General features: G+C 39.4%; 2 protein-coding genes across 2 annotated transcripts; one reads left to right on the top strand and one right to left on the bottom strand.

Moving 5' to 3' along the window:
* Positions 1–184: 184 nt before the first annotated feature.
* On the top strand, positions 185–9817 carry LOC110925280. Its single transcript, XM_022169240.1, has 2 exons — positions 185–1625; positions 9207–9817. Exons 1-2 carry the CDS (start codon positions 185–187, stop codon positions 9815–9817), a joined length of 2052 nt encoding a protein of 683 aa, XP_022024932.1.
* A 6405-nt stretch (positions 9818–16222) lies between these two features.
* On the bottom strand, positions 16223–21216 carry LOC110926225 (microtubule-associated protein 70-1). The gene is made up of 11 exons (XM_022169979.2): positions 20714–21216; positions 20519–20604; positions 19514–19579; positions 19258–19428; positions 18981–19151; positions 18746–18901; positions 18449–18595; positions 17951–18022; positions 17390–17857; positions 16716–16888; positions 16223–16586 (listed from the first exon to the last, which is right to left on the bottom strand). Exons 1-11 carry the CDS (start codon positions 21003–21005, stop codon positions 16547–16549), a joined length of 1842 nt encoding a protein of 613 aa, XP_022025671.1. The 5' UTR covers positions 21006–21216; the 3' UTR covers positions 16223–16546.
* Positions 21217–27826: the final 6610 nt, after the last annotated feature.

Raw genomic sequence — 27826 nt, 5'->3', positions numbered from 1 at the left:
GAGCAAGGAAGAAAGCATGATGCTGGTGAACATCCAAAAGACTTTCAACACGCTGCGCAACGTAAGCATTAAGCTAAATCCAGCAAAATGCTCTTTTGGCATGGAAGAAGGGAAATTCTTGGGTTTCATGGTCACAAAAGATGGCTTCAAAGTAAACCCATAAAAAGTTCAAGCGATCGAAAGAATGCCTTCCCCATCAAACATCAAAGAGATGCAAAAATTAGCAGGACGGTTAGCAGCACTCAATCGTTTCCTAGCTAATCACGCCGCAAAGTCCTTTCCGTTCATCAAGACATTGCGCAACTGTATGAAGAAAAGCCAGTTTCAGTGGACTCCGGAAGCGGAAAGCGCGTTCCGAGAGATGAAAGACTGCCTCATCAAGCTGCCAACATTAACCGCACCAATCAAAGGAGAACCCTTGGTACTATATTTGTCAGCTTCTGATAGAGCAGTTGGAGCAGTGCTACTCGTCGATCGTCAAGGTATCCAAACACCAGTCTACTATGTGTCACGAACCTTGACCGACCCAGAAACTCGGTACGCCATCATGGAGAAACTAGTCCTCGCATTGATCCATGCATCAAGACGGCTGCAAAGGTATTTCGCTAACCATGTCCTACATGTGTTAACAAACTACAACATCGGCAACATCCTGGCAAGGCCAGAAATCTTAGGAAGGCTAGCTAAATGGGCAATAGAACTTGGCGGCCACAACGTGGTTTTCAGACCAAGACCAGCCATCAAGGGCCAAGTGTTAGCAGATTTCATGACAGAGGTACCTGACGATAAGGATCGAGAATGTAAAGCAATGGAAAAGGCCGAAAAGCAAAAAGTAGAAGAACCATGGCTGCTTTACACATATGGCGCGTCTAACGAAGACGGCGCAGGCGCAGGGATTCGGCCGGTGAGCCCTGACAAACATGAATTCACGTACGCCATACGTCTGGATTTCAAGAGCACGAACAATGAAGCAGAGTATGAAGCCTTTCTTGCTGGTTTAAGATTGGCAATCAAAATGGGAGTCAAACACATCGAAGCGCATGTAGATTCCATGTTAGTGGCCGGACAAATTAACGGCCAATACAAAGCCAAAGGAGATGTAATGGCGCTCTATCTGAGTCAAGAAAAGACGTTGCTACAAACCTTCTATTCCTACAAGGTGCATCACATAAACAGAAGCGAGAACAAATCAGCAGACACGCTGAGTAAACTCGCATCTACGAGCTTTCAACACCTTGCAAAGGATGTGCGCATAGAAGTTTTAAGCAACCCATCTGTTCCACTTCGGGAGGTAAGCGTCATCCAGACAGGGACAACGTCTTGGATGACTCCAATAATCATGTACCTTCAATCCGGGATACTCCCCGAGAACAAAGCCGAGGCGAGGAAATTCCAGTACAAGGCCGAGCATTATCAGATGGCCGATGGAATTTTATACCGGAAGTCATACCTTGGCCCATTGTTGAGATGCGTCGACGCTGAAGACGCAAACTATTTGATCAGAGAGGTCCATGAAGGAATCTGTGGTATACATGCCGGGCCAAAAATGGTGGTGGCAAAAGTGATGAACGTCGGGTACTACTGGCCCGGGATGCATTTAGACGCGGTAAAAGAGTTGAGGAAGCGTAGTGGATGCCAAAGACATGCGCCCAAGACGATGCGCCCCAAAAATGAATTGGTACCAGTCACAACTGCATGACCCTTCCAGCAGTGGGGAATAGACATGGTCGGCCCTTTCCCAGAGGCCCCAGGAGTGGTCAAATTCATAATAGTCGCGGTCGACTATTTTACGAAATGGGTAGAGGCGAAGGCACTTGCATCAACTACGTCAACCGTCGTCAAGAGATTCATATGGGAACAAATCATATGCCGTTTCGGCCTACCGCTTAGAATCATCACTGACAATGGAACGAACTTCGCTGCTGATGTGTGTAAAATGCAACATATAAAACACATCAATTAAGGCATAAAACTAACCCTTTTTAAGTACTAATGTTGGAAAAAGAGTGTTTTTGTCTTCCTTTTGTATTTTCAGGATGAAATGAGCTCAAAATCACAAAAGAAGCAAAAAGACCACTAATTCTACCATAAATACAAGAAAAGGAACAAAAGTAGACTGCCCGGACCCTCAACGGCACCTCCCAAAGCAAAAAGAAAGAAACAGAGTCTGAACACGCCCCGTGTCCAGCGAACACGGGGGCGTGCCCAGGAAGCAGCAGAAAAGACAAACCAGTAGAAGCTTCCATTGCCCACCACGGGGCCGTGTCCAGCGAGCACGGGGGCGTGGTGAAAGTACAGCAGGCGCATTAATTGTAATTCGCAATTACAATTAATGAGGAGAGAGAGTGTCAGGCGGGCACGGGGCCGTGTCCAGCGGACACGGGGCCGTGTCCAGCCTTCTGTTCAGCCTATAAATAGAGGAGCTTGGCTTCATTCTCTCTCATCCCTTGGCACACCACCTCTCTCACACCTCATCCACCACCCACCACCACCATAACACCATCATCCACCACCATCATCCATTGTCCATCGTAGAGTGTGTGAGTCGTCTCGGGATCCAAGATTGATCGTAAGAGTTCTTGACAATCAAGGCCATGTTTGCCTAAGTCTCTTACATCACTTGGTGAAGACAAGTGTTTAGTATAATACTTTTTATTTTTAATCTTTTGCACTTTTTATTTGGTTTTGTATTAATGACTTTAATAACTAGTTACTTATGTTGAAGGTGATCTTTCCTTATCGTTTGTCCGTGGTGTCTTGGCATTATTTTACTGTCTATATAAAATAAAAGATTTTCACCATTCATATCTCCACGGTCTATATGGAGGTATGTTGGCTACCTGGTCGGGGGTTAAGGGAACGGTTTGGTAAGGGTCTTGCCCTTGTTCAGCGTTTAGAGGTCCTGCTTGGGACCTGGGTCAAATTTAGTAGGATCTCCTTCAATGCCCATAGGTATTGGATGGCGGGGATCCAAACTCTTTGACCCCCTCATAAGTTAACTACTATTAATACTATAACCCGGCTATTTAGGACTGTATCCCTGCTGACTCAGACTACTTAGCCGAGGGTAACGTCACCGCCAGAAGCGGGGCCTACCACAATTTGCATTAATAACTTAATTCATTATCTTTCAATAATCCGACCCTTTAGGATTGTATCCTTGCTGACTCAAACTACTGGGTTGAGGGTAACGTCGCCTTCAAAAGAGGGGCCTACTACAATAACTAAGATAATCTCTTAAACAAGTGCAAAAGTGCGAAAATAATCAAAGGTTATACTAATACACGTGTCGGATCCAAGTGATTCATCTTGTCTATCTGTTTTTATTTTATTTTTATTTTCAGCATTTAGTTAGTTTTTATTTTTTTAGTTTAAAATATTTTTCTAACCTTTTGATTTGATTAGACGTTGAGGATAAACCGGTATTAAAAGCTCTTGTGTCCTTGGACGACCTCGGTATCTTACCAACACTATACTACGTCCACGATGGGTGCACTTGCCCATATGTGTGTTTAGTGTTAGTGAGTATCGTGTTTTATAAATTTAAAACTTGGCTAAAAGTGTAAAAAGGGCTTAAATATACATCTAAAATATACTACACTTCACGCACATCAAGTTTTTGGCGCCGCTGCCGGGGACACAAGGATTTTAAGAAAGTTAGGAATCAACGGCCTAATCATATTTTTATTTTTCTTTAATTTTTAGGATTTTTTTCTTAGATTTTTAGCTTCTGCAGAGCTCAACACGGGGCCGTGCCTGCTGAACACGCCCCGTGCTCAATCATTGGAACTGGCAATCCTGTTTTAAGTCAGACAGTAGGCTGAACACGGGGCCGTGTCCACTCAACACGCCCCCGTGCCCAAGGTTCAGTTACTGAAAACAGAACCGTTAGATCCCAGCGGTTAGTAATTTTTGACACAAACATGAGTGATAGTAATTCTTTTTACTTTCGGCACTCTTATGGTTTGTGGTGTCGAATATGTGGAGGCGAACATGAGGAATTAAAATTTTTTTTCCTCACTTATAGGCCCCACTATATAGACCCACCGATTCCTTGTAATCTTAAGAGAGGCGAAAGTAAAAATAAGCACTATTTCTCCCTCGAATGCGCCCAGCCAGATATTCTAGGAGAAATGCTCCTTGACGAGCTATTTCAACTAGAAGAACTACTTCTCAATTGGTCAAAAGAACTTAGGAAGGATTTTTTAGATCCATCTCAAGATGATGACCATGAGGAAATGTTGGAACCGCATTCCGACAACCTCGTTGCTCCCGAAAATACCTTCTTACCTAGAAAAGACGCGGACGATAGTCGTCCCTGTGTCGATTGTGCCGTGAAGGACTCCCCATCGACTTCGTTCGATGCATACATAGACCTGAGCGATTCGGCATACACCTTCTTTAACGAGAGCCCGGGAAAGGGTTGGACTTGTCCACCTAGAATGAAAATAGGAATTACCCTCACCGACAACCTCTTGCGTTCTCGCCTTAGTATAGGACAATTAAGGTATCTTAGGCACTATGGGGTTGTTCCAACAAGTCAAGAGCCACCCGATATATATTAGCTCCTTAGTAAAGACAAAACTTCACAAGACAGCTTTCCGACACGGGGCCGTGCCCGGCCAACACGCCCCCGTGTCCATCAAAAGATTCCCCTCTGATCAGAACGTCAGAATACGGACAAACTGTGTCAGAATTTCATCTGCACACGAGGCCGTGTCCAGCGGACACGGGGCCGTGTCCAGCAGGCTGTCATTTTCTATAAATGCAGCCAAAAATCCTGCACATTTGGACCAACTTGGGGACAGAGATTTGAAGGAATCTTCTCTCAAACAATCCTAGGTAACTCTAAAAGAAGTTTCCAACAACCCATCTTGTCCTTTCCTCTTCTAGACATTTCCTTCTTCTTCATCTTTCTTCAAGAACTACCATGAAAAGTTTGAATTTTCAATCTTTGTGGTAGGGAACAATGAGTTTTGATCATAGAATCTTGGTAAAAACATGTTATGTAACACTGTTTAAAGTTATTTACTGTCAAAAGGCTTGCATAAACTCAGAAAATAACTTAAAAACCCAAGATTCCTTGCTCCAAAATTCTGCAGAAAGATGAACACGGGGCCGTGCTCAATGAGCACGGGGCCGTGTCCAGAAACTGTTTTGTCATATAAACTGCTTTTGGTTTATTTTTCGTAGAATGGCGAGTGAAAACAGCGAAACATCATCCATTCATTCCTCAAACAGCCGAAGGGGAAGGAGGCCTTCCGTTGAAGCTACACTTGTACACTACGTGATAGCGCTAAGGGAAGCTCTCGACGAAATGACGTCAGTGGAGGAGGTCCTTATTGACCGTATTAACGATCTTACAATGGGACTTGAAAGCAGCTTCCAAGAAATTAACCTTTTGCACCAAAGGTTAAACATTTTGGTAGCACCCCCTATGGAACCAGTCCTCCCACAACAAGACTGGAACTTAGCACTCGGTGTTAACAACCCTACCGGGTGGGGAGACTTTCCCGCAGAACCTCCTATGGAAAACCCACAAGAAGTTCCAGCGGAAGTTGAAACTCCTCAAACCAATGCAAGCGAACCCTCTTTTCTCCTTCCAAGGGAGGTAGAGGAGTGGCTTGCCGACATATGAGGAGAACCGCACTCGAAAGGAGGAATTCTACAAAGCCTTATCTAACCAAGACTAGTATCTTCTTGGAAATTTTGCTAAATTAAAATAAAACGTAGGGCTAGAACTCCATAAGTTTAATATCTATATAACTTTTATCTTTAGTGTAATGTCTCTCTATGATTTGCAATGTTATGATGGTTTTTATGATTGATGGTTGTTTTGAGAATAAAACACACTCATGGTGGTAATGGATGAAAAAGGGAACGAGAAAAAATGGAACCATGCACGAAGAACAGAGCAACCCGACAAAAATCTCCATCACAGAAGGCTCAACACGGGTCGTGCCCAACCAACACGGCCCCGTGCTGAGCCCCTGCAAAAAATATCACCCAGTTCAGGTAACTGGACACGGGCCGTGTTCAGCGGACACGCCCCCGTGTCCAGGCTTCTGTTTCAATTCTATAATTTTTGTTACTGGCACTTGACCACGGGGCCGTGCCCGGTGAACACGGGGCCGTGTCCAGGATGCCAGTAACAAAAAAATCTTTGCTTTTTAACACACTTTTATACATTCTAATCAACCAAAAACTTTATTTTTTGACACATTGAGGACAATGTGTAACTTAAGTGTGGGGGGATGCTAAAACCTTGAAATTTTGCAAAATCCTAAACACAAGCCTTACACAAAACTCTATTGGAACCGCTAAACACCCCAAATTTTTTTCAAAAATTTTTTCAATTTTTTTATTTACTTGTCTTAGTTTAAGTTGGGAATAACAAGTTCTAAAAAGGTTATATTTTTACAAGTTTACAACCGATAGCGTCGTGATAAAAAAAGGAACCAACATAAGAAAATTATGAAACGGCATAACAAGTCTAGTTTAAAATTCAATTATATATGCTTGGTCACATTAAAAACCCATTCCCACAAAAGTGAGTTTTGAGCCTTTATTGAGCATAAAAATACACATATTTAGATTAAATGCTCATTTTTCGTTTCTTGTGTGAATAGCCACTCGGTCCTTACAAATCTAGAACTTGCCACGACGATACATTCCCGGTCCTTACCAACTTAAACTCAAGTAAGTAAATGATGGAGGCATTAGGACTAACCATTTTTCTTTCAAAACCATTATTTTTCATTTTTTTTACCTACCCAAAATCCCCCTAGAAAACCCTTTTGAGCCTAAACCTTTCATATCATTACCCCAAAACCCTTTTTACCCACCAAAAACCTTTTTATTTATTTTTTTTAGTAACAAGTTCGCTTTTTCGTAAACTCACCTTTTTATGTGACGAAAAAAAAAATATGATGATGAAGTCAAAAACAAACAAAAGCTATAAAAAGCTTGTTTGAGAAATACTTCAAAAATAATAAGTCACTAAAAACAAGGTATTTTACGAAAACCGACACTTGCTACGATTTTCGCCCTTTTTACTAACCACTAACCAACCACCCACCTTTAAACCCAAGCCTTCACCCAAAAAGTCCTCTTGATATTTACAAAGGTAAAAAGTTAAAAAGGAGGAGGATTGATTGTTTGGCAAGCCTATGGAAAAACGTAAGTTCCGTGCCGCTCTCGAGTGATTCACTAAAATATACACCTTCGGCCGAGTGTTGAGTGATCTCCCGTGAGGTATGTGAACTTGTATATAAATGGAATTTTAATAAGGCATGCTATGCCCAAATAAGTAATTTATCTTATGGAAAGTTCAAAATAAATCATAACGAATAGGGTTGTAAATAAATAAAAATAAAGCCTATAAAAACCTTGGATTCCCGACACTCTAGGACAAGCTAAAAAAACTTCTCTTCTACCTATTCCATTTGGGAGTGTAAGCCACATATAAAGAGTTTTGCTTGAGGACAAGCAAAAGTTCAAGTGTGGGGGTATTTGATGTGTGTAAAATGCAACATATAAAACACATCAATTAAGGCATAAAACTAACCCTTTTTAAGTACTAATGTTGGAAAAAGAGTGTTTTTGTCTTCCTTTTGTATTTTCAGGATGAAATGAGCTCAAAATCACAAAAGAAGCAAAAAGACCACTAATTCTACCATAAATACAAGAAAAGGAACAAAAGTAGACTGCCCGGACCCTCAACGGCACCTCCCAAAGCAAAAAGAAAGAAACAGAGTCTGAACACGCCCCGTGTCCAGCGAACACGGGGGCGTGCCCAGGAAGCAGCAGAAAAGACAAACCAGTAGAAGCTTCCATTGCCCACCACGGGGCCGTGTCCAGCGAGCACGGGGGCGTGGTGAAAGTACAGCAGGCGCATTAATTGTAATTCGCAATTACAATTAATGAGGAGAGAGAGTGTCAGGCGGGCACGGGGCCGTGTCCAGCGGACACGGGGCCGTGTCCAGCCTTCTGTTCAGCCTATAAATAGAGGAGCTTGGCTTCATTCTCTCTCATCCCTTGGCACACCACCTCTCTCACACCTCATCCACCACCCACCACCACCATAACACCATCATCCACCACCATCATCCATTGTCCATCGTAGAGTGTGTGAGTCGTCTCGGGATCCAAGATTGATCGTAAGAGTTCTTGACAATCAAGGCCATGTTTGCCTAAGTCTCTTACATCACTTGGTGAAGACAAGTGTTTAGTATAATACTTTTTATTTTTAATCTTTTGCACTTTTTATTTGGTTTTGTATTAATGACTTTAATAACTAGTTACTTATGTTGAAGGTGATCTTTCCTTATCGTTTGTCCGTGGTGTCTTGGCATTATTTTACTGTCTATATAAAATAAAAAATTTTCACCATTCATATCTCCACGGTCTATATGGAGGTATGTTGGCTACCTGGTCGGGGGTTAAGGGAACGGTTTGGTAAGGGTCTTGCCTTTGTTCAGCGTTTAGAGGTCCTGCTTGGGACCTGGGTCAAATTTAGTAGGATCTCCTTCAATGCCCATAGGTATTGGATGGCGGGGATCCAAACTCTTTGACCCCCTCATAAGTTAACTACTATTAATACTATAACCCGGCTATTTAGGACTGTATCCCTGCTGACTCAGACTACTTAGCCGAGGGTAACGTCACCGCCAGAAGCGGGGCCTACCACAATTTGCATTAATAACTTAATTCATTATCTTTCAATAATCCGACCCTTTAGGATTGTATCCTTGCTGACTCAAACTACTGGGTTGAGGGTAACGTCGCCTTCAAAAGAGGGGCCTACTACAATAACTAAGATAATCTGTTAAACAAGTGCAAAAGTGCGAAAATAATCAAAGGTTATACTAATACACGTGTCGGATCCAAGTGATTCATCTTGTCTATCTGTTTTTATTTTATTTTTATTTTCAGCATTTAGTTAGTTTTTATTTTTTTTAGTTTAAAATATTTTTCTAACCTTTTGATTTGATTAGACGTTGAGGATAAACCGGTATTAAAAGCTCTTGTGTCCTTGGACGACCTCGGTATCTTACCAACACTATACTACGTCCACGATGGGTGCACTTGCCCATATGTGTGTTTAGTGTTAGTGAGTATCGTGTTTTATAAATTTAAAACTTGGCTAAAAGTGTAAAAAGGGCTTAAATATACATCTAAAATATACTACACTTCACGCACATCAGCTGCAGACGATCTTGAACGATGGTTCAAAGAATTGTACATCGAACACACCTTCTCTTCGGTTGCGCACCCGCAGGGGAATGGTCAAGTAGAAGCAGTTAACAAAAGCATTGTCAATGCTATCAAGGCGGGGCTAGGCGAGAAAAGAAGGGGCTGGGTTGACGAGCTGCCCAGCATACTGTGGGCCCACAGAACAATGCCAAAAACAAGCAACGGTGAGACACCGTTCAGTCTAGTTTATAGGTCTGAAGCAGTAATACCAGCAGAGATAGGACTGCCATCCCCACGAATGCTCTCCATGAACTTAATCGACAACGAAAAGGAAAGGAGGATCGACCTGGACCTCCTGGAAGAAAGAAGAGAGATGGCGGCAATCAACGAAGCGAAATACAAAACGAAGCTAGAAAAATATTACAACTCCAAAGTCCGGGTATGCACTTTTAACCCAGGAGATTACGTCCTGAGAGACAACGAGGCTTCCAATGAAGAAAAGCCTGGGAAACTGGCTCCCAAGTGGGAAGGTCCATATGTAATAGAGGCAGTACTCGGCAAGGGAGCTTACAAACTGCGCACCATCGAAGACAAGGAGGTTCCGCGAACTTGGAACGCCTAACAGCTGAGAAAATGTTATATGTAAAACCGTTATGTAACCGCAATGGCTGAATTGCCAACACATTTATCGTAATACAAGAAGTGTTTGGCTATCTTTATTTCATGCTAATTTCCTGTCACAACTGCATATATTACTTTGGGCGTACACGAAAACATCAATGGCTCGACCATAGGAAACGTTGTAGACCTCCAAGGCTCGTCACAACCAAGTGCACAGCCAGGTCAGAAACACAACCAAAGCCTACAAAACGCCAGAACAAAACTTTGTGCCCACACAACCACGAAAACATCGACAGCAAGGTAAATAAACATTGTAAGGCTCCCAAAGCTGAACACAGCTGAGCTCACACAATAACCTGCAACTCGATCACTTCGTAGTCACGAATCAACTCGTGCGCAAATACGACAGAATAAACGTTGTCATTAACACAGCACAAACCTGTCAGCACCATCATTCATTCGTGACACCTAATCAAAGTAATTTTACATGCACATATTATGACGATAACAAAATTTGCATAAAAACAAAGCAAATATTAACATATTAAAGGTCAAGCATGATCAGTTGTTCACAAACATAACAGGTAAACCAAAAATAAAAATTGTTCACAAGTCACCAAAAATTACAGGGCCGTCTAAAGGCCATACGCGGCACACAGGCCGGAATCCTTCACTTAGGATGGCTGGTACCTGCACTTCCCGCCGCACCTGCTTCATCCCCAAGAGCCTTTTTCAACAAAGCAACACCATCAACTTTCCTAGCTAGCTTCTCAGCAGCTTTAACAACGGCAAATTCCAAGGAGGAAAACTCCTTACGTTTTGCAGCATACCTACCATCACAACGCGTAAAGCTCGAAGTGGTGGTCCTTTTCCTTATTGATAACCGCAGCTTTACCTTCAGAATAGCCATACTTTCGACCACTATTGTACCCCGCCTGACCCAACTCAAACATATACGTGGCAAGTTCAGGAGAGTTCACAATACGGTCAGCAAGCTGCAAACAAGCAAACACAAACATAAGAGGAATCGTCAAAGCATGCCAAAAAAGAAAAGAATATAAGCGACGGAAGTTACCGAAGGCACCGCGCGCGACAACAACCATCTGCAATCAGCAGATACCTCCTCAACAAGGCCATCAGAAGCTGCACATTCAGAAGTTTTCTCCTCCAGAAGCTTTCCAGTGGCCACACACTCGGAAACCTTTTGTTTAACAAGGAGCTCCAGCTTGTCGATACGAGCGACATATTCTTTTTCTCTCTTCTCAAATGCAATACGCGCCTGATGGGCTTCATCAGCAAGCTCCTTCTTCTCACCAGATAACCGAACAATCGCTTCACCCTGAGATTGCATCTCAGCGTTAGTACGTTCACACGCAGCTTCCCAATCCTTTTGTTTCTGAACGTTAACCTGTTTCTCTTGCTCAAGTTTTCGTTCAGCATCCGAAACCCTCCATTGTAAACCTTTCCTCTCCGCATTAAACTTCTCCTTCTCTTCAGCAAACGCCTTCCGGGCATCCTCAAACTCAACTGTCTCCTCCCCCATCGACCTCCATTCGCGGACAATTTCTTGAGAAGTAGCAAAGAAATTAACCCTAGCGCGCACATGATCATCCAATAACTCAAAACGATTGCGCCGCTTCTGGAACATCCTTTCAGCAGGAGGAAGAGACATAGAGAAGAAATCATGACAGTTGCCCAAATCATTCATCCGGGAACCTTGAGTCAGATTCCACCGAGGGCGTGGGGCAAGTCATCGCAAGCAGGGTTGTGAGTATCCCAGGAATCAGCATGAACATTCTCAAACTGCGGGCTACGCACAACACCAGAAGTAGCACCACCACCACCTGGGGGGTGTTTGGTATAAATAATCTGGCGCGGGGTGGCCTCACTGGATTCCACCTCGGTCTCCACACCCTTACCGCCACCACCGGAACCAGCACCACCTGCAACATCGCCACCACCTTCACCTACATTCTCCGCAACCACTTCATCTTCTTTCTTCTTCTCCCCAAGATCATCACGAGGAGGGGTTAAGCCAATCGTCCTCGACGGAGGAGACTGCGGAGGAGTGATCTGTGAAATATCCAACCTACGAGGCCCTTTGCCAGACTTGACTCCTGTCATAAAGCAACCACAACAATAAAAAATAACTCGAAGAAACATGCAAGAAATATGCAACTACAAAACCATTACCAGTAGGGGCAGGAGCAGCAAATATCTCCTCCAAGAGATTCCCGCAGCCTCCACTAAAAATACCCATATCTATTTCAGACTCAGAAGGCGCAGGAGGGGCTTCCTTATGGAGTTTAGCCTTTTTTCGAAGCAAGAAGAGTAGCGGCCTGCTCGTCAAGTTTGCGTTTCTTATCTTCGAGGGCTTTTTTCCTCATATGCTCCGTCAAGGTAGCGCGGTCATCTGGATCAGACCCGCGTGGTTTCTCTCTAGCTCCTAAACCAGACAACGTATCAGATACGACTACATAATCTAGAAAAGGAAGAGTAGAGGGTCGTTCACGAAAAGTACCAGTTGTTTTGTCCTCTACCCTCTTCTCCCCTTTCTCAGGCTTATCAGCTTTTGTCTTCTTCCTTGTCTCCACTTGAGCAGCCGGAGCAATAGGAATCTCTGCATCATCACCAACAACCTCATGAACAGGCTCGTTAGCAGCAGCCTGCGCGGTACCTGCACGCGCGCAACGCGAAGTTAGACCTTCAGGAGATCTATCGGAACTTCCACTCGAGAGAACAACAACTTCCTCTCGAATAGGATCAATAGGGTCATCTTCATCATCTTCACCTAAGGGAACATTAGCATATCTGGGTGCAAAAAACGGCCTCGAATTTGGCTTAACCAAGTCGGTTTTCCATCTTCTTCGATCGCCTCAACCATGGCACCCGCAGCCTTCGGGTCCAGAACATTTATCAGACTATATCCAACTGCAAAAAACAAAAGAATAAGGAAGAACACACAAAAAACAAGATAATTCAAACATACTTTGAAGAAATCACATACATTTGCCTTGGTAACCATAAACAGGTACACCCAAGGGGTTCTTCGGCACCCACAGCAAACTCATCCCAGCACCAACCAGAGCCATCTCCTCCAACTGAGAAATGGCAGTTGCCTTCTCTGTTAGTTTCTTGTACCAACCTTGTTCAGCAAAACCCACCAAAGTGTCCACCTTCGGGATCCCTTCACCAACCGACCGGTAATGCATATCCACCGGAATAACACCGCGACGAATGTAGAAAAACTTTTGCTTCCAATCGTGCAAGCTCTTCAAAGGAACGGAGCAAACGGGAGCAACACCTGTCCGGGCGTTGAAAGAATAGAAGCCATTGATGTACGTAACACTATAGAAGACGTTGAACATCTCAAATGTCAGATCAATACGGTGGGCTCTACAAACGAACTCAAAGTGAGTAATACGCGGAAGCCCAATCGCGTTAATCTGAGAAATATGAAGCCCATAGTTCCTCAACACCGAGGCAGTAAACTTGGTAAGGGGAAGCCTGAAATTACCCTCCCGGAAGAATGCAGCATACAAGGTCAAGTAACCCGGAGGTGCATCCATGGCAGTAGAACCAGGAGTCGGATATTGGGCTCCCCATTCGGGACGAAAACCCATCTCCCTCACCAGATTCTGGAACTCCTCTTCCTTCCATCCTATAACTGCCTGGTCAGGGCCAGCGGGAGCTTTCCCTTTATTCTTCCTTCTCCTCTGAGAAGGATTCGCACCAGACATAATGAAGATGATGAGAGGTTAAACGCAAATGTTCAAACAAAGAAAGAAGAAAAGTTGAAGGAGATGGAGAGAACCAAACTTCAAAAATTTGAAAAGTAAGGAAAGAAGAAGGAACCGCCTCCTATTTATACCCATCGCATTTAATGCGATGGGTAGTGGGTCGTCAGAGTCCAGGAAAAGCAACCAATGGGGGAGAGACACGTCAGAAGAGAGAGAAGACGCCACCACTTTTTTCAGGAGCATGGGTAACAGGGCCTGACAACGTGACAGAAAAGTAACTGACGCAAACTGAAAAGGCGCATGTTCACCTCTGATAAGACAGGGACACCGAACAGTCACATCAACATTTCTCCCAAGACAGCAAAACTTCCCTTAGAAGGAAACAACAAAGTGCCATACGCCGTGCGCTATGCGTCCATTTGGCTCAACCTTTTTAAGTTGCCAAAACCCATGCGCCATGCGTCCATTTGACTCAACTTTTCCAAGTTGCCAAAAACCATGCGCCATGCGTCCATTTGGCTCAACTTTTTTAAATTGCCAAAACCCATGCGCCATGCGTCCATTTGGCTCAACTTTTCCAAGTTGCCAAAAACCATGCGCCATGCGTCCATTTGGCTCAACTTTTTTAAGTTGCCAAAACACATGCGCCATGCGTCCATTTGGCTCAACTTTTTTAAGTTCCCAAATTCCACGCGCCATACAAACCGCCATAAAAACCACTACCCTTATAAGTCCAGAATCCCTCCTAGACGATCAACTCAACTAGAAGGCACACTGGACTAAGGGGACTTGAAGAGGTATGGTCCCAATTCCCTGCCTACATGGCAGGGACCACACCACTTTTCGAGCATACATGGCGCCTACATCAGCAAAGCAATCCAGAAGCTTCTAGAAACTTCTGGAAGATGCCAAGGTGGTACCAAAGATGCTCCATCCGACAAAAAGGACAACACGTGTCACCAGTGGCAGAACGACACATAGGTCTGCGACAAATCAGGGGGCAGAGCCGACAACACCAGTACAAGGTTTCCAGCATGGACAAACATAAGCGCGCCACGTGTACCACTACACCGGCTATGGCAGAGCAGACCAAGAGGATATTCCCCTTGGTCGGACAGCTGGCGCGCAACCACAGCTGGCACAGCTGCTCCTCCCTCCTTCACCCTCCGGCTATAAATAGGACCCTTCATCATTCAGGTTGATCATCTTGGCTCTCTCTATTCACACACTCAACACACACTGATTATTCTCCCTCAGAACAGTACTTATTCTCACGTCGGAGCCTGGTTAAGAGAGAAACCCTCGTATTCCCCTCTTAACGAGACTAACGGTGTTGCTGTTTTGCAGGATCCAGGTCATTTCTACGAGTAAGATAAGAGATTGAACCCACGAAAGAAATAACCCCACAGATTAACCTTAGTGTTAGCCTGTGTTCATCAGACGACGAAACCAATTAAGGTTGTTTATCAGTCAAATCGAGGTTGTTTATCCGTCAAATTCCTCTATATTAGAAGGACAACGAAAATGATAATAACATGACGATATAAAGGACAATGAAGGTGGTTTTGGGATTGTCATTTCTAAATCATTTACTTATTATGAAAAATGTATAAATGTAAGACGTCAAATGGTTTCTTTCTCTCATTAACTAATTTTCATCCCCTCTCTTAGGGGTGGGGTGGTGATCACTCATCACTCACAACATCCAATCAAGTTCCGCCATATCATCAACCATTATTCAATCACTCACAACCTTTTTTTAGTGGAAATGTCCATCACTCACAACACCTAACAATAAACCCTCACATTCCCACACAATCTTCATTCTTCACGCCGTGATAATTTCCACGCGTTATAACTTTCACGCGTAATAAAGTATGGTGGCGGTGGTGTTTGGTATTGTTTCACTCGTCATAAGTTTCCATCACGTACAAAAGTTGTTCCACCCCGTCTGCCCTTATATCTCGGTTTATAATGTCAAAGACATCAATTAATCAAGCAAAGACAAGAATATCATTGATGCTTATTGCTTAGCCTAGGGTGTAGTCACTCCTAAACTACTTTTAGTATTAGTTAAATCACTAAAACCTTAAATTAAACCAAACTTAATTAGGTTCATCATACTAAGCATTTGATAAGCAAAACTTTTACCCATATTCAAAATTCAAAATCCTGGCTTCAAATTTAAAATTCAAATTATATATAAATCTGGCTCCCTATAAATAACATATCTGAATCTGGCTCTACATTCAAATTTCAATTCATCTCTCTCACTCATATTTGCGATCATTTCTCTCTCTCGAAAATCCATAACTCTCATGATTCAGCCGGTTAATCTCCGATTACAGTTCTTTGTTCGAACATTGGTTGTTCCAATAACTCTCTTTTAAGTGATACACGCCGATCTCAAGCTTAGTTGGGCTCAGACTCTAACATGTTTACACCTCTTTGTTACGTACTAAATAATAGAGGGGCTCTAAGAGGTTGTAATTGTAGATCGTTTTAGCAAACGGATGAACAGGATGATGGCATTGATGATTCGAGTAAAAACCTCCTCTCTTGTTTCTTTCTATATTGATCGTAACACTCTTGGATCAGCCAAGCAAAATAAATTAATAATGTTATATACACCATGTTTTAGGGAAATTAAACGCTTGTAATTGTTAAAAAAAGAATATTTTAAATATGCTTGTACCAAATTAATCTCCATTAGGTTGTAAGTTGAAGTATATTTGTACTAAGTTGAGGGAGAAGAAGCATTAACCACAAAGCACAACCAAAACAATACTAATAATGAGAAAAAAGGTTAGCTCAGCTTCACTCCCACCTTCTGATTTCTTCTACACATACAGTCAGACCCACCCATGACCCATTCCCCTTTTGTTTCTTCATCTTCTCAACCCGACAGGGCCACCCGGCCCGCCACAACCCATAGGTACAATCAAACTAAAAAACAAAGGTGATAATAATAACAATTGCTCATTGTTTCGCTATTGGGCGGGTCGGGATAATCCCCCTCGTGCTACATTCCTGCATACATCAAGACAAATGTTGGGTATATTATATCAGTTAAAATAAACTTGGTGTAAATAAACCTAGCTAGCAGGGTATAGGTGCGTCCTGTGAGTATGACGGTTATTAAAAGAGAGATTAATATACCTGGCTGGAAGTGGGTGGGAAGGAGCCCTCGAGTTCCGTCTGGCCCGATTATCTTGTTCATTATCCACCCGCATAGCGGCGACCTCTTTTTCCATAACAGCTACCTCGCGTCTCATCTTTTTCGCCTCGACCTCCATTGCCTTTTGTAAAGTATCTACTTTCTTTGCCAACATCTGAAACCATATTAATATTACATCAATATAATCACTTAAAAGAGAGAATATAAATAAAAACGAAAAAAAGTAATATGTCATTTTCGTCCCTGAGGTTTGGCCAGTGTTGCGACTTTTGTCCAAAGGTTTGTTTTTCGGCATCTGAATCCAAAAGGTTTGAAATCTTGCCATTTTCATCCGGCTCGTTAACTCCATCCCTTTTTCTCCGTTAAGTCAGAGGCGTTTCCATCTTTTTTGCTAACTTATAGGGCAATTTGGTCTTTTTCACTTTATGTAAAAAGACCAAATTGCCCTTTAAGTTAACAAAACCGACGGAAACGCCCCTGACTTGGCCGAGAAAAACGGATGGAGTTAACGAGCCGGATGAAAATGGCAAGATTTCAAAACTTTTGGATCCAAATGCGGAAAAACTAACCTTTGAACGAAAGTCGCAAAACTGGCCAAACCTCAGGGTCGAAAATGGCATTTTACTCAAACGAAAATAAAGAAAAAGATATGAACCTCAATGGCGTCATCCTTATCTTTAAGGCTCTGATCTTTTTCATGGCAAGATCTCCTCAAAGAAATCACTTCCTTTTGCAGTAAATCATACAACAACCCCGGGACAGTGTCCTCTGTTTCGCGTTTTTCATCCGGATTATCTTTCCATGAACCATCACGTGTCTCACCGTCTTTAGTTCCATCACAAGATTTCTCGATATTAAAAGTGGGACTATTACCACCACTGGATATAAGTTTACCCCTTTCAAGTGATCGGGTCCCACCATCAAACGACTTTGATGTACCTTTCGCATGCCTCAAAATCGAACTTGAACCAGATTGAAATGTTGACCTAATCTGAAAAGACGGTGATCTTTTAGGTAAAAATCCACTGGAAGCTCCACCTAATGATTGACGACGTGAAGGACAAGCAGTGTTTGGTGATCTTAACGTATCTTCTAGTACCCTGAGCCTTAGTTGATATTTTTCCTATATTTTGATAAATTAATTGAAAAAATTATACGTCATGAGAAAACAATCCAAATATAGACAATCTTCGTAAAATAACAAAAAGAATATTACTTTCAATTGTGCTTCGGATTTTGCAGCGCGTTCGGTTATAGCTAACTTGTCCCGTAATTGTTGCATCTCACTCTGTTAACAAAAATATGAACTGGCAAGTCAATATCTAGATAATAGAGAAATAAACAATAGAGTAAAGTACACGGATAGTCCCTGTGGTTTACCAAAATTTTGGATTTGGTCCCTAGCTTTTCAAAAGTACACGGATGGTCCTTGTGGTTTGCACTTTGTAACGCATTTAGTCCCCAGCCAAGAAATCTAAAGGTTTTAGCAAGTCCAAGTTAGGGACCAAATGCGTTACAAAGTGTAAATCACAGGACCATCCATGTACTTTTGGAAAAAGTCAGGGACTAAATACGTTACAAAGTTCAAACCACAGGGACCGTCTGTGTACTTTTGAAAAGCTAGGGACCAAATCCAAAATTTTGATAAATCACAGGGAAAAATTTGTATACCTTACTCTAAACAATATGTTTATGGAATTATAGAAGACTATACCTGCAAGAACCGTCTTTCTTCGAGCCATTGTTTAACTGGCATCACCTTGTCATTAGAATCTTTCCATTCGTTAGCTACAACCGTCGCCACTCTATTGGCTGTAACTTTTGCACGCGCTAGCTCTCTGTCTAGAGTCTTTTTTTCCTCCTATTGATAACAGACAACAAATCGGTTAGTTATACCGTTTGACCAAAGCATATCCCACTCGACCCATTTATAAGTAAACGGGTCAAATTTTCCACCAGCAGGAACATGAATAAACTTTAATCAACTAAAGAATAGAAGTATCTGTTTTACATTCATTTCTTGAACTTTCCGTTGATAGTCCCGAACAGCGTTTGCAGCTGCACCACCAGCAAGAACAGCCTCTTCAAGCTCGCGTACGGTTTGTGTAAGCTTTTCCACCTCAGCAACTTTTTGACGATGCATTTTATCCAATATTTTATTTTCCTCCTGAGAGAAAACATGGGTTTACATTTCGAAAAAAAAAATATGAATCATCAAGTGAAGTCATTCATAAATTATTGCTGACCTGGCAAATTTCTATCTGCTTCATCAACTCCTGATTCTTATTCTGGAGATCATCCACCATGGATGCCTTGGCCAATGCAATCTGCACGGTCCTCTCGGCTTCAAGTAAAGCAGCCTCTTTTGACTTGGTCAAACGGTCTAACGCTTTGTTGTCATCCTGCAGCTTTGCAATCTGAAATCCAAAATCACATGAGAAAAATGTTGAAGTTATTTACAACTGTCTGCATGCACAAGTCAAAAGATAGAAGTCAAAACTCAAAAGTGTCAGACGGTCAGACCTCTTGTCTGGCTAGCTTGAGTTCGGCTTCCAAAGGTGCAAGGATGGCTTCGATTGGGGGCATGTCGTCGTCTTTTTGAGCTGCGTGGACTCTTCGTAAAGTAGCTTCTGCTGCAAATTGAGCTGCCATTGATGCTTTCTTCTCATCGTTGATTTTCTTGATTTCAAGATTCTAGATAACCAGAAAGTTACTTAATCATATCTGATGCTATAATGAAAGAGTAGAAGTTAGAGGATAGATGTGGTTCAGTCAATACCTTGCTGTCGAGAAGAGATTCGGTCAACTTCAGCTTTTCATCCACTTTTGACAGCTCTTCAGTTAGCTAAGGTATATAGGAGAGAGCAAGAACAAATTCATATCAGTGTTAACTCGAAATAAAACATCAATAAACCACATAACGGATTCAAATGGGCAATGGAAAAGACACAAAAGAATGTAAATAAACATTTCAATCCCTTTAAAGCGCAATTTTTAAGAAATCCTGACAGATTAAGCAGTGTTGAGGGGTATTAAGCATCAACAACTTATTTTACTCATCTGTCTTGTACTTACAGATATCAATTGTTCAATGTTATACTAAAGGGCAGCATTTTAAGTGACACACAATGCCATTTGAGTATAAAACACTTTATCAATTTACTAACAAATATTTTCTAGCCACCATAAAACACATCTAAAAAGTAAACACGATACCTATAATAAACTAACATTTCTAGCCACGGAAAAACACACCAAAATGTAAATTGTTCAAATTCAAAAGGATATAAATCGGCATCTTGAACAACTATGAACAAGAAAAAGGTAATCACAAATAGATATAGCGCTTGCAACGATATACATACTTCTATCTAAACACAACTACACAAGAACCACCACATACGAACATGAAAACAGCCTAAATACCAAACAGAGAGTACCTAACACAATGACAATGCACACAAATGAACACAATATCAATGTCAAAACTCAAAACACCATACACCTCACTAAAAAATATCATTTGCTACATTCTATACGGTCGATTTGAAAATTGCAATTCGTAGCAAACGAAAAAAAAAATCCAGCTTACAACAATCTTTCAGATAAACAAAGAAACAAAACACATTAACATCATCCTATCCAAAGAAACTGCAAATTTAAGTGGCCAAATTTGAAAACATAACATCAATACCAGATATGCATTCAATCAAAACTGCACTATAAATATATAATAACACAAATCAAAACATCTAGTTAACAATAATAATAATAATAATAATACCTCCTCAACAGCTTTTTCTCTCAACCGTTCAGACAACCGCAATGCTTTAATCTCAGCCTGTGCTTCACTCAACTCTCGATCCTTATCTACAAGTCAACAAAAGTCAACCAAAACCCTAACTCACCAAACACTCAAATCACAACAAACAACATCAACATTCAAACAATATCAACAACTCAGTCAATAACAAATCACCTCTAACTTCATTCTCCAACCGATTAAGCTCAACCTTCACCGGATCCGAACCGTGAAGCAAATTAATAAGATCATCCGCATCTAAGCTCGGCCTCACCGTACCTCTCCTACGACTACTCGTACCTGATCCCTTACCTGTTCCACCGTCCTTATACGATCCTGTAACCGTCAACGGCGTCGTTTCACCGGCCGGAGGCCACACATTGCCGCCGGCGGTGTAGTCTCCGGCACGGTATGTTTCCGGCAAGTCTGTTATTCCGATCACGTCGGTTACGGTGGATGAGTTGTCCATTGGCTGGATCTGAGGCTAAATATGCATTAATTGGTTGAGGATTAGTAAGGTTATAGGTTAGGGTTTGTGGAATTTGAGATGTGAGTGAGCTATGAGGTTGTAGATAGAGGAGTGTGTGTGTGGCGATGAGAGAGAAAGTTCATCGTCTCTATCACTGATTTTTCAAGTGTTTTTCTCTCACTGAATTGTGTGCGTGTGTTTTAGCTGTGTGTGTGTGTGTTGATGTGATTTAGTGTAACCAAAAATATCATGATTATTATTAATATTTTATTAATGCTAAGATTAAAACGAGTTTTTTCTCAAACTAGTATAGGTGAAAAAAGCATTTACTATTTTGGTGTTTCTTTAAAACTATTTACTAAAATGATGTTTCATTTTCTCTTTGCCTTTTCTTTTAATTAACATAAAAAAAACTTAATAGTTTTTTTTTCTATTCAATCAGAGTAAACTGCTAAAATCATCCCTGAGGTTTGACTCAAATTGTTAGATTAGTCCAAAATCAACTTTTTTTGCTAAAACAGTCCCTGAGCCTAGTTTCTGTTGCTATTTTAGTCCAATAAATTAACGCCGTTAGAACCTCCGTTAATGAATGGGTAAAACTGCTAAATTCGTCCCTGAGGTTTGATTCAAGTTGCTAGATCAGTCCAAAATTAAGTTTTTTGAATTTGTTAATTATAAACTTATTTAGGTATATAATTTTGCTAGACTTGCATTAATATTTTGAATTTGTTAATTATAAACTTATTTAGATTATAAACTTATTTAGGTATATAATTTTTCTAGACTTGCATTAATTTTTTGAATTTGTTAATTATAAACTTATGTAGATTATAAACTTATTTAGGTATATAAATCATTAATATCACAAGATTATAAACTTATTTACGGCGGGTCCAGTTATATTTATGTTCGTTGAATAAATCATTAATATCACAAGAGAAAAAAAATGGTAAATGACATGTTCTTAATGCATCAATACTTGTACCAAAGCATTATATATTTTCTCAAATGTCTTAAAATTTAAGATAAATTACAAGTCTACCCTGAATATATAATTTAAATTTGTGTTTAGTTATAAAAATATAAACAGAATGTAGCTCTTTTGGAGAGCGCAATTTTATTTGACATGTCTTAAACACTGGTTTGACCCAAACCCGTTTTGACTCAAACCAAAATAATCCTTTTTATGAGACTTGTTCTGGCACGACATGTTGTCCGACCTCACCTGAATGATAAGTATTATTAAATAAGAAACCACTTAATTAAGTAGAAAAAATGAATAAAAGAACTTTATAATACAAATATTAAATTAAAATAATTGATAAATATTAAACATTAAATATTACGATTTAAATAAAAACAAATAAAAATTATGTTAATTTCTTAATATTTAAATTTACATATAATGTTTGTATTTTTCATAACTAAATATTGTTTAAATTAACTGTTGTCTTATTTAAATCCTTAAATAAATACTAAATATTTACATGGTAACAACAACAACAACAACATCAAAATAAAATCAGTATTGAAGGCTGGGCCGGTTAAATTACGCTCTTCAAAAAAGCTACATTTATATTTTTAAAACTAATTTTATTTAAATTAAATTAAGTATTATTTTATTTAAATACTTAAGTATATAATTAGTAAACATTTAATGATAATAATAATAATAATAATAATAATCAAAATAACTAACAAATAATTTTTCAAAATAACTAACAAAAGGATTTTTTTTCTCTTGTGATATTAATGATTTATATACCTAAATAAGTTTATAATCTAAATAAGTTTATAATTAACAAATTCAAAAAATTATTGCAAGTCTAGAAAAATTATATACCTAAATAAGTTTATAATCTAAATAAGTTTTTAATTAACAAATTCAAAAAATTAATGCAAGTCTAGCAAAATTATATACCTAAATAAGTTTATAATTAACAAATTCAAAAAACTTGATTTTGGACTGATCTAGCAACTTGAATCAAACCTCAGGGACGAATTTAGCAGTTTTACACATTCATTAACGGAGGTTCTAACGGTGTTAATTTATTGGACTGAAATAGCAACAGAAACTAGGCTCAGGGACTGTTTTAGCAAAAAAAGTTGATTTTGGACTGATCTAGCAATTTGAGTCAAACCACAGGGATGATTTTAGCAGTTTACTCATTCAATCAATATGCAAAAGAATAAGATTGTTTCTTTCTTTTCCTTGTCAACTCTATTTGTTTACATGAATAAAATTATTTCTTTCTTTTTCCCTTGTCGACTCTATCTCTGTTTATTTACATATTAATATCACCTTTTAAAAACTTAAACATCTACAAAACAATAATTCTTTATTTTCCAGAGTATATTCCTCATCTAGTGAATATAAATAATATTGTAATTACATTAGTAAGTCAAGAAAACAATGAAAAGATATGATAAAACTATTAAGTCTCATTACAGTAAAGCCATCAAGTAATCATTTTTTTATCATATCACTAAGTTAATATTAAAGAATAAATTCATTGTTCAAAACATTAGTTTCAATTCAAGGTTTTCTTGACTTCCTAAAAGTAATACAATTTGTAGTATAAATTGATTGTCTTGCTATCTCAACCTAAGAATGTTAGTATAAGTTTTACTTCGGTTATTGTTTGATTAGTTTTTTTGTACGTTTCTTATTTGATTGTTTAAACTTACGATATATGATCTTATTAGTTTGTCTTTTACATGAGTTGGTTGATTAAAAATTTATAACGAGGTGGAATAAGGTTATAATATCGATTTAATAGAAAAAAAATATAAGTTTTTTATGTTGATTAAAAGAGAAGGTAAATACAAAATAAATAAAACATTAATAGGTTGATTGAAAAAAAAAACATATTTGGTTGGTTGAAAATAAAAGATATAATTACAAAATAAAAATAACGGATATTGGATTGATTGAACAGAAAATTAATAAGCTTATTATGTTGGTTAAAAGAAAAGCAAATACAAGATACATGAAAACACCATTTTGGCAAATAGTTTTAAAGGAACATCAAAATGGTAAATACTTTTTCCACCAATATTATTTTGGGAAAAAACTTAGATTAAAACATTAATCGTAGTAAGGGGGTAGGGGTGGTCATCACTTGTACAAATTTCATCACTCACAACATCCAATCAAGTTCCGCCATGTCATCAACCATTATTCCGTCACTCACATCCTTTTTAGTGGAAATGGTGATCACTCACCACCACACCCAACAATTTCCCCCCAACCAACAATTTCCCTAACATTAATCAAAACATAAAGCGTCAAAAATATAACGCGAATTAACTTTCACGCGTTGAATTAGAAGGGTGGCGGTGGTGTTTGGCAATTGTTCACTCGTGAACAACTTTCATCACACACAAAATTGATACCTCCCCGAGTGGCTTAAGTGTTGTAAAATCCGTACTGGTCAACGATTAACATATGTTAATCAATCAATTATCGCTAGTCAGATTTAATCGACCCTAGTCGGACCTATTTGTCCCTAGTCGGACCTAATCGGCCCTAGTCGCCCAGCAAAAAATCGACGATTCCCGCCAGTTTCAGGCCAAAAACTTGTAAATAACCATGTGGATTCCGGCGATTAATTTTGTATACTTCAAAAAATGAGTTGAAGAAAGATTAAAACCGATCTACTTAAAATATTTACCTGTAAAAATATGTGTATGTATACATAAAACTGAAAATTACATATAAAAATCCCAAACCGATTAATCTTGAATAATCTAGTCGGTGCCTCAGCGGCCAACTAAACTAGCGTCTAACACTTTTTACAAACTTGATCATAATAATTCTATTGTAAAATGTTAACTGTTTTTAACGGGTAACTCACACACTTAGAGGCTGTTTGTTTACCTCTTAATGGTTCAGACCTCTTAATGGTTCAACAATTAATGGTTCAGACTGTTTGTTTCACTAGCAGATGTCTGAATGGTTAACACATTTGCCTCTGAATGGTTAAGCATTATACTAAGTCTGAATGGTTAAGACCTCTAATCTGAATTGGTCAGATATTTGCCTCTGAACAGTTAAACAATATACGGGCTCTTAATGGTTCAGAACCCTTAGTGATTCAGCACTTAATGGTTCAGAACTCTTAGTGATTCAACACTTAATGGTTCAGACCTCTTAATGGTTCAACAATTAACGGTTCAGACTGTTTGTTTCACTAGCAGATGTCTGAATGGTTAACACATTTGCCTTTGAATGGTTAAGCATTATAATGAGTCTGAATGGTTAAGACCTCTAATCTGAATTGGTCAGATATTTGCCTCTAAACAGCTAAACAGTATACTGGCTCTTAATGGTTCAGAACTCTTAGTGATTCAGCACTTAATGGTTCAGACCTCTTACCAGTTCAGCACTTAACCATTCAGAAGCTGCCAAACAGCCCCTTAGTAAAGCTAAATTCTACATAAACACTAATGTCACTATGAGACTTAGACCATGCGTAGTGATACACATGAATAATGCTCCCCCTTAGGGTGTTTGTGCCATGTGGTAGTCCAGTCAGCAATAAGGCGTTTTTCATAAACGGTTTTAGTGGGGATGTGGGGCATTATGCTAAAAGGGGTTTAATAATAGAATTAAAAAAAATATATCAATAGATGTTATTGGACAAAAAACCATAAAAAAGTGATTGGTCAACACAAAAGGGGCCATGGCGTTGTGTATAAAATGCCTTATAAAATTTTCGAACAAAAACGCCCAGGGGGCAGACGTCTGGTCGTGGTTGGGCGTGGTTGGGCGAGTTTGGGCAAAAAAAAAACACCCACTTTTTTTACGACTACGCTTGGTCTTAGCCCTCAACGACTCATAGTGTAAGAAATTAGCCTTTTGGTACGTACGATATTAACTATGATGATTATTAAATATAACTAGAATTAAGCACCCCCGCGTTGTGACGGGGGCCTAAAACTATGCCAAATAAAATCAATCACACACTGTTGGTAGCAACCACCAACACTGAAGTTGCAACGTGTTAATGCGAAGAAATAAGACTGAAACATATAACATGTAAAAAATAACTATGTCGATTTACAGGGCGGGAAGGACCGCCGGCCAGGGCCCGATATTTCGAAGGGCACGTTATTTTATGAAAAAAAAACAGATATGTATATGTTAAATATTTTTTAATAGGGTATACCCGTAGAAACACCAATATAGGCCCACTTAAAAAACTATTCTTATGGTTTAGATTAGTTGTTAGCACATTGACGTTAGATTTAGACTTTTAGTGAGCTCAATACTCAATTTCGTTAAGGCATAAGGGCATGTTTTTTCGAGCTCGAACAGGGTACACGAATTCTCAGGGCCGGCTCTGTCGATTTAGGACCAGTGTGGCGACAAACTTGTTAAATGGAAAAATTAGACGTAAAAATGTTGAACCACACACGAACGTTGCGTCGTGTTAACTCGCAAAATAACGTAGAAAGAATAAATAAGTCGATGTAGGATCCGCCCGTTGCGGCGAACTTGTCACATGGGAAAAATAGACACATTGCGACATACCTGTCAAATGTGAAAAATAGACCAAAAACGCTGAACCACACACGCATGTTGCGATGTATTAACTCGCCAATTTTAGAACGAAACGTAAAACGAAAAACTTGCGAAAGAGGAAAAGTACGGAGGATCAAAGGTGTAAACAAAAAAGTTTTGGGTTAAATTACAAAAGATGAAAAGTTTTGGGTTAAAAGTAAACAAATTATGAGGGTTAAAATACAAATGAAGAAAACCTTTGGGTTAAAATTAAAAAATCACAATTTTTTTTTTAAAAACACCCCATGCTTAGGGTACAACAAAACAATACAACAATGTGTTGCTAATTTATATTATGGAAATGTGTTTGCCAATTTATTTCATTGTAAAATAATTATTTTGTAGAATTGGTGTCGATTCTTTTGTTTATTGTTTTATTATGTTTTTGTATTGTATTTTTTTTTAGGTTTTTGCTAATTTTTTATTATATTAAGGTGGTTTTAAAAGAAAATTAAAGGTATTATTTTATTTGTTTTGTTGGATATACCTTAGTATTCAATGTAATAAGCTCACAAGTTAACTATTAAGTGGGGCATAACTATTAGTATTGTTTTTCGTGGTCCGAGTATGACCTTGATTGTGGTGCGTACCCTAGCTGTAATTACTCAACGTTATTTGTGTCAAAGTTGGATAATAGAGGAGATGCGCTCTTGCAAATATGTCATCAACGGTGGTAGATTCAGAATTTTGTTTACTGGTGCCATCTTTCGAAAATGTTGAATTAATGGATGTCATTTGAGTTTTAGATACATATATTATACATAAATAAATTTACTAATGTTACCTCAATTACCGGCTACGTATACCCGTTTGATAAGTAGACCATTAAATTAGTTAAAGGACTACCTTATGTAAATCTTAGATAGTGATAGACCAAAGGTCAATCGGAAATATTTGAAGACAATAAAATTCGATATTGTACACACACGTGAACACCTTTTGAAGAGTTGTCTAGCTTTGAATGCCCCATTTACCATCATGAGGCTACAACCATATCCCCTTTCATTCTCTCTTTGTTTGGATGTATAGAAGAAGATTATCATCACCCATAATGAAGTAGGATATTATCTATTTGTTTCTCCATTTACTTAGTTTATTGTGTGTTATTTTATAATAAGATTTTCTGTTCTTATTTATATGCGTAACTAAAGAACCGTAGAGATAACTTTTACTAAAAGTATTTAAATAAAATATCATTGATTATTTTCTACAGAATCTATATACACACACAAAATAATAACAATTAAATAATGAC

This window comes from Helianthus annuus, chromosome 17 (genome assembly GCF_002127325.2).
Source record: "Helianthus annuus cultivar XRQ/B chromosome 17, HanXRQr2.0-SUNRISE, whole genome shotgun sequence".
In the NCBI taxonomy this organism is placed as follows: domain Eukaryota; kingdom Viridiplantae; phylum Streptophyta; class Magnoliopsida; order Asterales; family Asteraceae; genus Helianthus; species Helianthus annuus.
The sequence above is the reverse complement of the archived record's forward strand: the minus strand, read 5'-3'. Positions and strand labels throughout refer to the sequence as shown.